We start from the raw sequence: 11,246 nt of genomic DNA, 5'->3' as shown, positions 1-11,246 counted from the left end.
TTAGTAATCTCTTATAAAAGGGCTTAAGGGCTCCAGGATGAAATATAACAACTCACATACTTTCCTCTCAGCAAATGTTTTTCGATTTAGCAGATTATTCATAACAAGCAATACAAAATAAATTATTTGGGTCCTGCTTTGGGGGCAGGTTTTGAAGGTCAGGGTGGAAACATTCGAAATATGGTGGTGGAAAGGTATAATGATGATGGGATTGATTAATAAATATTACAATTTATTAAATGTAATGAATTATTGTGATCAACTTTATAAAAAATAAAATAAAATTCAAAATAAATAAACAGCATGTCTTGGTCAGTGGTCTTGCTCCCCCATGGGTTCTCAGGACATTCCAAGGGTACACAGGTGAAAACCAAGAAGAGGAAGACACAAGATTAGAGGCCAATCAGTAAAACAGGGGAAGGTGGAGGGTGGGGTTACTCAGGCAGAAACAGGTCAGAAAGAAGCCCTGGTTGGAAAAAGGTTGGGAAATACTGTTCTAGAGTCTTCATCCTTTGGAATTGACCTCTTCAAAAGGGCAAAGTAGATTGAATTGAGATTTCCAAAAATAACTGCTTGAAAATTTACTTTTTAAGCTACATATCCAGATACTGGTATTTCATAATTATGCTATGTAAGGTTTAGGAAGTCCCTTCCTCCACTTTATTTTCCCGACGCGATGTAAAGTAACATTTAGCAAATGACTCAAAACCAGGACAGAATTCTAGGACAATTCCATCCTCTTCCAAATTGCCTACACCTTTATTCCTTATTTCTTTTAATGACTTGCTTTTAAATGTTGAAGAGTGTCCAAATGGAAGCTCAAACACCAAGATCTTGAACTGAAAAGTCATTTGCCTTCTGCTTGTTTTATTTATTCAACTTTCATGAACTGAGTGCCAGTTGATCTCAACAGCTTTTCACCAGGCATCCTATCACAGGCTGCCAGGCTGCCTTCAAGACGGGGACAGTTTGGTTAGATGGATATAAAGTAGTTCACATTTATGTACCAAATGAATGGAATATTTCAGTCTCTAGGAAACTCAGAAAATAGGTTCATAGGTTTGAATTTAGCATAATGAAAGGATTCAGTATGTGGCTGGGGGAGAAAGATATTTTTAGGCAAATGATATCTGAAAGCACAGGGGCAGAAGCCCATCAGTGGACGGGCAGATAAATAAGAATAAATAGTAGACTGATACTTAGCAGTATCATGCCACAGGGTCAAGGGAGTTAAATTAGAGAAATTAGTGATTCAGATTGTGGGTAACTTTGAATGTCTGGTGGAGGACTCTGCCTTCACAGGCAAAAGAAGGGAACTGGAAACTTCTGCAAGAAGGGAGAAGGCGGGGCGTGGGAAAAGTGGATTAGGGAGATTAGTGTGTTATGGTTTTATAGAGAGATTTGAGGCCACAGGAGACTCTCTGGTGTGAACTGAGTAGGACTTCCACCAGGATGGTTAATCTGATGACCAGAGGAAGGTCTGAGAGGAGAAACACAGAGGAAACAGCCCGGGGAAGGGAGGAAGCATTTCAGGGGGCTGGAAGATGCTGGTGTCCCTGGGCTGGACTAGGGACACAGGATGCTGCATCTAGGATGCTGGCAGGACACAGGGGCTGTAACGTCCACAGCAGATACATCAACATCTTAGTGGTGGTGGTTTGTACACCTCGCTCTAAGGTGGTCTTGGGTGAGAGTTATTAGAAGGTTTTGAACACTTAGCATTGACCCTTTTAGTCAGATGACAGCATCTGCTGTCAAAGCCCTCAAAGCCCTCAGGGGGCCTAGGCACTCGTCGGGAGGCATAATTTTAATAGAATTAGCTGAAAGATGAGCAAATGTCAGGTGGTGGCTTGGCAGTATGTCATGGCTACTAACTTTGACATGCTAAGTGTAACATTATTAATGGCTTTTATGCCTGGCTCAGAGGGTTAACACTTAGCAAATTAAATTCCTCTATTCTTTTTATCTTTTATGGGCATAACAGGGTCTGTTACCTAGGGTATACCATTTGTCCTCTTTGTCCCTTGCTTTTCTGTCTCTGAAATAGCAAGCTTGTGTGGCAGCCCACACCAACATTTATACTACACATAAAAAGCATTGAGGATTCTCTCCACAGTCCTCCTCATCCAATGACTGAGTCAGTCCTTCGGGAAGGACATCCATGGCATTGAATGCTTTCAATAGTTATCTAAGTTAATTAGCATTTTTCGAAAATGTGTTTTCCAAGCCAGCGCTGAGTGATGTCACCTACAACTGCTTTTTCTTCCTTCTTAGTTTGCCACCTGCCATTTCTAGACTCTGAGATTTCCAGATCCAGAGGAAAATTACAATATAGAACTCCGGGACCTCAACATAAGGCAATGATAAGACAAAATCTCCTCGTGAGACATGATTTCAGGCCTCCTGTTAAGCTCAAAGACTCACTCCACCCATCAGACCTAGCCTGTGGGTATTTGTCTTCTTGGAATGAACCTAAGTTCTAGCCTCTAGACCTAACTGGCCACATCACCCAAAGGACACAAATTCAGTTGGTTTCCATCAGTTTCCCCTAGGAATCCTGACCAGGGAATATGCCGCCGAGGGTGAGGATTTGCTATAAGCAATACATATTCTTAATGTAGGTCATGATTTCTCAAGTTTGGTCCAGTTCTGGATTTCCCAAGGCTGAGTGGCAGCGGCCCTTTGGCTTACGACACTTTCTGTGTGGAACCAGCCTGCTGCTGGCTGCCTTCCTGGCTGCTGCCAGTTCCATACCCTCCAGATACTGTCTTCTGGCAGCTTGCTCTTCACGCCAGCTGGGTTGGCCTCCAATTCCACAGATATGTAGCTCTTGTCTCCACTTCTGTCAGTTCTTTTACATTAAGCTACAGTAGGTATTTGCCAGCGTGGAAACTGATGTGGAACTGGAATTTAATCCTTGTTTACATCTTTCTTTGTGTTGGAAAGTTTCAATCACTTCAAAAATCTGCTCAGAGAGTTTTCCTGTCTCCCTGACGGGAAACAAATGAACACCGGAACAAAACCTCATGTCTATGATCAAGCTTTAAGATCACTATTTTAAATGCAAAAATGGCATGATTTGATGTTCCTTTTATGTTTTTAGACATGCTAATATATTTTGAAGAACATTAGAATATTCTGGAGGGCTTGTTAAAACAGATCTCTGACCTGATGCCCAGAGCTTCTCTGCTGAAGTGACTGAGAATTTGCATTTCTAACAAGTTATCAGGTGCTATTGACTCAGCTGGTTTTGGAGAACAACTGGTTATACATTTAAGCTGGTCACAGATAGCCAGAAGCTTCTGAACGATAACTGAGAGGTTCAACCTTATCTGCAAGGAGGTTAGGAGTTCCCAGAAACTTTTAAAGTTCAATCTGATTTCAGAGGTCTTCTCTGTCACTCATTACTTCTGAGAATAGGGACAATCACTTTCGTTTCTTTGAACTTTGATTTCCTTATCCAAGATAAGGATACTGTGAAGTTCAAGTGCAATGGGTATGAAAGTGTGTGGCCTGCAAAAGACGAATTACAGCAATGGTTCTTCCGTCTTCTTTAAATGTCCCATTTCTTTTGAGTCTCTTGTTTTTCTCATTTCTTAAGGCATTTTAAAATCCCGGAGTACAGTCATTTTATGGGTATAATAAACCTCGAACTCTAAATTTTGTTTTTCTTCATTCAGTGAAATCAGACATGCTGGTAAACATTTCACTGAGCCAAGAACAATTCCCAGTTTTTATATCCCAAAAGAAAAAAGTACAAGACTCTATTGTAACTTCGGGTGGAGTCTTTCAACCTCGTTTAGATTGGCCCATTAACAAAGATGGCTACAAGTCACAGCACGTTAAAATCATCTTGTGCAAATGATAAATCTATTTCCCTTACTTCTTTTAATTTTTGGCTGCCCGGCGGTGCTCAAAGGGCTACTCCCCGCACGTTCGCTCTGAGGTCATTCCTACCATGCTCCCCTGGCCAGGACCGAACCCAGCAAGCGAATCTTGCGAGCAAACGGTATGCTTAGAAACCTTCGAGCCCCGCATCCCATCTAATATATATGTATATATATATATTTCTTTATATCTCTTGTAACTTCAATTACTTTATCCGTCTTTGGAAGTAGGAAATACACCTAATTCTTAACTATTGGTGTGGCTGTGTTTTTTTTTTTTCCTGCCGGTAGGAGCCGCGTCAAAGGAGCTAAACATAATTTGCCCACCTTGGGTGTGCTACTGGCCAGCCTCACCTAATTCCGGACCTTCCATGGACACGGAGGACACCCCCCCCTTGCCTCTCTGGGTCTTTCATCAATGACCCAGAGCATGTCTCAGCCAGGCTTTTTTTTTTTTTTTTTTAAGGCAAAGTGTTCGGAGGGCTGGGAGCACACACTAGCCTGGGCGGGGATTGCCCGGGTGGGCGGGGGCGCGTCTAGGAGTGTCGTTGCAGTGCCAGGCCCCTCGAGGCCCCCCGCAGCCCGGCGTGCGCTTCCACCCGCCCCCGACGCCTGCAGGGGGCGCCCGCGGGGCCGAGGCGCCGCGGGCCCCCGCCGGGAGAAGCGGGGGGAGGAGGAGGAGGTGGAGGAGGAGGAGGCGGAGGAGGAGGAGGAGCCGGAGGGGGCGCGGCTTGGCGGCGCGTCGCTCCCGGGCGCCGGGCGTCCTGCGCGGCCGGGCGGTGCGCGGGCGGGCGGGCGGGCGGCGGGGGTCGCGGCGGCGGCGTGGGCGCTGGCGGGCCGCGGGCGGCGGGGCCCCGTCTCGGGCTCCGGGCCGTAGCAGACAAGATGGCGGCGGCGCTCCGGAGGCCGGTCCCCTCCTCTTCTCCGCCGTCCCCCGCCTCCTCCTCCTGCTCCTCCGCCTCCGCCTCCGCCTCCTGCCGCAGCCCTAGCGACCGCCGGAGCGCCGGCCCGCTCTCCCCGGGCTGCGGAGGGGGCTAGAGCCGGGGCCGGGCCCACGCTGGGGCCGGGCCGGGGAGGGCGGCGGCGGCGGCGGCGGCGGCGACGGCGGCGGCGGCGGCGGCGGCGCCGGGTGGGGATGGGGTCGCAGACGCTGCAGATCCTCCGGCAGGGGGTGTGGGCCGCGCTCAGCGGGGGCTGGTACTACGACCCGCACCAGGCCACCTTCGTGAACGCGCTGCACCTCTACCTGTGGCTCTTTCTGCTCGGCCTGCCCTTCACCCTCTACATGGTGAGTGTGGAGGCGGGGAGCGGCCGGGCTCGTGCCCTCGCGCCGGCCGGTGCGCGCGCCCCCGCCACCCCAAACCCGCTCGGGGCGCCCGCGGGTGTCCCCACCCCACCCCACCCCGCACTGCCCGCCCGGCTGGGGCGCTGGGGCTCCCCTAACTCCCACCCCCCTCCAGCCCCGGTGGCAGCGATGACAGCCGCCGCGGGTCTCCCGGGGCGCCCACCACCTGCCGCCCCCGCGGCGCTCTCGCCCTGTTTACGCGGGCACTGTGGGCACCCCGGGCTGCTGAGGCCCCCCGCTTGCCGAGATGTGTGTGTGTGTGTGTGTGTGTGTGTGTGTGTGTGTACACATATATGTGTGGGGTGTTGGTGCTAGGTCCGGACCCTGTCGTCTCTCTCCACCCCCTCCAGCCTGGCCCGTCCGCTCGCTGGAGCGGGGCAACCCCGGCCCGAGCCGTTTCGCGGTGGCGCCGAGCGTTGCGCTCCCCCGGGGGCGGGGGTGGGGGGGGGGACGCCGCATTCCGCCTTGGCACGCGCGCTTATTTGCGCTCCGTTCCTCAGGGCAGCCCGGGCACCCCCGGGGCACTCCCTGCCCCCGAGGCGGGGCGCGCCGCCTCCTCTCCCGGGGCGCTCCCTCCCTCCCTCCCTCCCTCCGCCCGGTCCGCCCCGTCCGCTGTCCGCGCGCAGAGCGGCTGGCTGCGGGCGCAGAGCCGGGGGCTCGCCGGGGTGGGGTAGGGGGGAAGCGTCCCCTGGGCTCCCGCACTCGCCTGGTGGAGGTGGTGGTGGTGGAAGGAAAAAGATCTAGCAGTGAATCTCCCCGCCTCGGAAACTCATAGCTGGCTGCGACCCCCACCCCTGCACCCCCACCCCACATACCCCAACCCACCCCCGTGGGGTTTTTCTGTTGGAGTCTCCAGGCCTGCTTTGGTGGGGGGGGCGAGATAACGGCGAATCTGGCAGGCATTGCAGCAGAGTTTTCGGGCTCGGTTCAAGACCTTTGACTGGTAGGGGAAGAGGAAAGTTCTGCCTGTTGCTGAATTCGATACGGGCAGCTTGGCCCGAAGGATCTAGGTTTGTGAGCGCTGTTTTCTGGGGAAGTTGGAAGCGCAGGAAAACACACACACACACACACACACACACACACACACACACACACACCTCCCCCCACACACCCCCCACACACCCCTCCCCCCACCCCCACCCGGGGAAAGACCTGCCAGGGTCGGGTGGGGCATCAGGAAACGGCTGTGACAGAGGGTGTTGGGGCTTCAGTTAAAAATCTCGATGCTCCGGAAGGATGGCCACGTTTCAGTTCAGAATGCATTTGAATTTATTTCGGGTAACTGTGGTTCTTTACGGAGCTGTAGGGAGGGTGCCGGGTGACAAAATCTGGGAAGCCGACCATAAGCAGTATAGTAAACGCGAGGAGACTCGGTTCTCTGCTGAGTGGAGCTCGGTTCGTTTCCACTCACAGGCTGGAAGAGTGCCTGGTTTGGGGAAGATGTGCTAAAACTTCGTATTCTCAAGCAGGCGGCAGTGCGGTTATTGGAGTGGTTTTGAAGGGGCTTCCTGCTTGTGGTTGGGAAGGTCATTTCTGAAGAATGCTCAAGACCCATCGATGGGCTTACTTTTTTAAAAAGGGGATTTGCTTCATCATGTCCCATTCTGAAAATTTTTATCAGGAAGTGTTAGAAATTTCAATTAATTCTGGTCTAGGGAGTTCAATTTGCAGGTCTCTTACCTTCCAGGAATATGACATCATTAACGAACAGGTTAATTACTTTGGGTGTAAGAATCCTCAGGCTGTCATAGGAGCTTTCCTAGCAGATTCAGAAGTAGGAAAATTGTTCATTTAAAACCGAAACTGGTTCCTGAGCTGTCAGGATTGGTTGCTGCAGGCCTGTGCTGGGTTTCTGTGTTAGCACCTGAACTAGCCAGGTCTGTGTAATGAACAGAGGGTACCGCAGGCCGTTTAGAGCCAGTGGGGAGCAATAAATGTATCCAGTTCACTGTTTCATGTTGGAAGTTTGGTTGGTTAATTCAGTGAAATTAGTCCACAAGTAAATATTTGAGTGGCTTCTGTGTCTTGGGTAATTTGTTGGGTTCTGGGAGAATAAAGTTGCTTCTCTGCCTTTGTGTCAGTTAATGCCAGTTCCACTCTTCCTAAGTCTAAAAAGCTTTCCTTGATGATTCGAGCCCCTCCCTCCCCCCCAAATTCAGTTCAGCAGATTGTGCTTTGTGCGGGTTCTCCCCATACTAACTGCAGCCCAGTTAATCATCATCAGCTTCATTGTCTTGACCCTAGCCAGCATCTTGTCTCCTTCCTGTCCACACTCAGAGGAGGCGCACAGCTTGTTTCCTTAGGTTCTTCGTACAGGAGTGTGAGTGATTCTGTAAGACGTAAATCAGATCATGGCACTCGCTTGTGCTCAGAACCTGCCCTCCCAGGGGTCTTTATCCCCCACTGGCCATATTACATTCTCTCTTCACCTCAGTTGTTCCTGCTTCCAAGTGTAAGTGCCCTTGCACTCAGTCCTCCACCCCCCCCAATGCCCCCACTAAGGTTTTAATTGTCTTTCCTTGATGATCTATGTGAGGTAGCACATTCACAGATCCTGTGATACTTCTAGTCCTCCTACCTCCCTGTTTAATGGCACTTATACTACTAATAGGAAATTGCTTACTGTTCCTTTGAGCTCATTTGAATACAAGCTCTAAGAAGACAGAGGCTTTATTTTGTTCTCTGTTTTGTCACGACCTGGTCAAGAGCTACGCACATAGGTGTGCTCAGTTCTTGAGTGAGTGAGTGATTAGAAAGCACAGCCCTGCCCCAGGGGACACGAAGCCTAGCCCGGAGGAGCAGTGACTAGTTCTCTGTGCATTTAGACGGCTGTGAGAAGATAAGCACAGAGTGACCTGGGCTTCCAGGCAGGAGACGGGCCAGAATCTCTAAACATTTTAGGAAACGACGCAGTGGCGGCGGTGGGGGGAGATGGTGTGAAGCACACACCGAACAACATTGCACAGCATTCGGTGATAAAGTATTATGTCTAACAGTCTACGATAGAAACAGTCAACATGCTAAAATAGGACTCAGTCTGTAAGTCATTTGTGTGCTCTTCCAATAATAATTACAAGTCGTAATGGTTATTAAATATGTTTGTGTCCTCCTTTCACTGATGAGGACACCTGAGGCTTAGCTGTTAATGATTTGTTTTATGACCTTAGGCAGATGAAGAGCTGGGATTTACCCTGGGCTTTTGAAGTGCAGGCGGCTTCCCTCCCACCCCCCAAGGCCCACAGTCTTTGAAGAGGCTGTACAAAGAGTTAGGCAGATATCTAAGATTTTCTGTATAGGACTCAAAACTATTAGGTGTTTTGGATACTGAGAGGTGAAAGACACACTTTCTATCATATTAAGACTGTTAAGTAGTGAAAATCAAAAAGTGGGTTGGAGAGAGCTCACTGGATTGACTGCATCGTTGTATGCAAAAGACTGGGGCTTAATTCCTGGCACTGCTTGCTCCCTTGAGCACAGAGCCAGGAGTAGCGTCCCTTTCCATCCTCCCCCCACCCCAGCTGTTTAAGGCCCAATCTGCCCTCCTACCCCCTCCCGCAATAAATCAAATCAAAATCAAGAAGCAGTATTTTTCTCTTGTTCTTTTTGTTCCCTTAAGCCAAACCTCCCCACCCTATTTTATCTTATGATTATTTTTTGCACATGACGTGTCACAGATGGTGAGTTTTGTGGGGGTGCACTTTTGGCATTTTCATGTGGAAAAACAGCCGGGAATTGGTGTGATATTGATTTTTGAATCTTGACTCCGTTACTGTATTCCCTTTGGGCAAGACTCTGACTTTCTGAGCCTTGATGTACTCATTTGTGAGCAATTTCATGGGTGTTTTCCATAAGAAAATACTTACGAAATTGAAGAAATTATGTACCTTTCGAGAGGCTTTTGGTAAATGTCATTTGAAGGAATGACTATAATGATTTTCCTCCATTGTCGTGTGACTGGAGATGTTACTTAAGTGAAATCATCATCTTAACATGCTGCTTAACGTTATTGCACATGTTACAGTGGTGCACATGTGCATGCTTACCGGGATGCGGAAGGCCTGGAGTGTGGTCTTTTGTCTTTCCTCAAAAACATGACAGGTCAATTTAAAGAAACTGACCTATAGGCAGCACTGACAGCCAGCCTCTTACTCAACAGATCCTCATGGCTAGGTCACAGGCATCTCAAAAATGCATCTGAATCCTTCACTGATTCCTCCCTCCATCATTTTCTTACCCTATTGTCTTCATGGCACCTGTTTATATCTACTTTTGTCTTGCCAAGTCTTTCTTTCCCCTCACATGCCCCTCTCAGAGAGCCTGGCAAGATACCGAGAGTATCTCGCCTGCACGGCAGAGCCTGGCAAGATATTGAATATGCCAAAAACAGTGACAAAAAGTCTTACGATGGAGATGTTACTGGTGCCCGCTTGAGCAAATCGGATGAGCAACAGGATGACAGTGACACATCCTCTCAGTTCTATAGCTTTTCATACTTTCCTTCCCATTTCCTGGTTGGCATTAATTTTCATCTGTACCACCTTAACCTCTTTTTTGTTGTTGTTGTTGTTGTTGTGGGGGGAGGATCACACTCGGTGGTGTTTAGGGGTTACTTCTGGCTCTGTGCTCAGGAATCTCTGGTAGTACTCGGAGGACTATAAGCGATATCAAGGAGTAAGCTTGGTTGGGTGCATGCAAGGCAACTACCCTACACTGTACTGTTGCTCTGATCCCCTAAAACGGGGAGTTTTCAAGAATAACTCTTAGGAAACCCAATAGAAGTTCAGGTTTTTGTATTGACCACTTTGTGCATTTATATATAAGTATATAGTGATCTATATATTCAGAAATTAAACCAAGTATACCACATTTATGAAAGTTTATTTTCTCTTGTTATCTGATTATCACTTTTTATATTTGATCTTTATTAACTGAAGAGTGATAAATCTTTTAGAGAATTTCTCTTGGTCCCCATCACTTACTTTCCCAAAGACATAGGAATATTTTGAAGATCACTGTCATCCCATTGTTCATTGATTTGTTCGAGCGGGCACTAGTAACGTCTCTCATTGAGAGTAACATTAACATTAACAGTAACATTGTTACTGTTTTTGGCATATCGAATACGCCACAGGTAGCTTGCCAGGCTCTGCCGTGCGGGCTCCATACTCTGGGTAGCTTGCTGGGTGGAGGAATCGAACGCAGGTCGGCCTCGTGAAAGGTGAATGCCCAACTACTGTGCTATCGCTCCAGCCCTTTGAAGATCAGTATAAGCAAAATTTATTATAACTCAAGCTGAAAATTTCATTTTCTTAAAGTGTTTTGAGTTCGGAATGCAATACTATTTACATATAATACAATAGTATTTTAAATTATCAATTAAAAATGGTGACTTTTATTAGAGTACTTTGTATCTTTTAGGAAAAGTTTAATTTTTGACCCATATCCTGTGGCTTTTATGACCGTATTTTCAATATGTAGTATCAAGGTGAATATAATTATTTTCCTAATTGACTGGCACAGATACAACTCTGACGTATCTTTTTCTCGCTGTAGCTATCTCTCTTACTCTGGTTCTTGGGCAATATCCTATGGTCCTCTGGTGCTTGTTCCTTGCAGTACTTAGGGTGCGGTGCCAGGGATGGAACCTGGGCTATGGTATGCATGTATTCCAGCCTTTTGTGTTATCTCCTAGGTCCTCTTAAGTTGCCCTCTCTCTCTCTCTCTCTCTCCCTCTCTCTCTCTCTCTCTCTCTCTCTCTCTCTCTCTCTCTCTCTCTCTCTCTCTCTCTCTCTCTCTCCTTTTAATGTTAACTATAATAAATTTAGACTCGGTTGTTTAAAAATGGATCACAGATGTGGTCTCCAAGAAAACCATCATATTTTTCAACTTGCAGAAAAGCTTATGAATGACCCTTGATTCTTACAACGTTTTAATGTTTTATTAAAGGTGGCGTATTTTCCTGCCTCTTGAAAAAAAATCACTCCCAACGTATGAAAACCATTTGCAGTTGAAAA

General features: G+C 48.1%; 1 protein-coding gene across 5 annotated transcripts in view; it reads left to right on the top strand.

Moving 5' to 3' along the window:
• Window positions 1–4,682: 4,682 nt before the first annotated feature.
• The window catches only part of PCNX1 (pecanex 1), a 158,725-nt gene continuing 152,161 nt past the window's right edge, over window positions 4,683–11,246 (top strand). For all 5 annotated transcript variants that reach the window (XM_055130035.1, XM_055130034.1, XM_055130032.1 and 2 more), the window contains exon 1: window positions 4,683–5,175. In XM_055130035.1, coding sequence (XP_054986010.1) covers window positions 5,023–5,175 — 153 coding nt within the window. In that variant the 5' untranslated portion in view covers window positions 4,683–5,022. The remainder of the gene's footprint in view (window positions 5,176–11,246) is intronic.

This window comes from Sorex araneus, chromosome 3 (assembly GCF_027595985.1).
Source record: "Sorex araneus isolate mSorAra2 chromosome 3, mSorAra2.pri, whole genome shotgun sequence".
NCBI lineage: Eukaryota > Metazoa > Chordata > Mammalia > Eulipotyphla > Soricidae > Sorex > Sorex araneus.
This window is presented reverse-complemented; position numbering and strand designations above follow the sequence as displayed.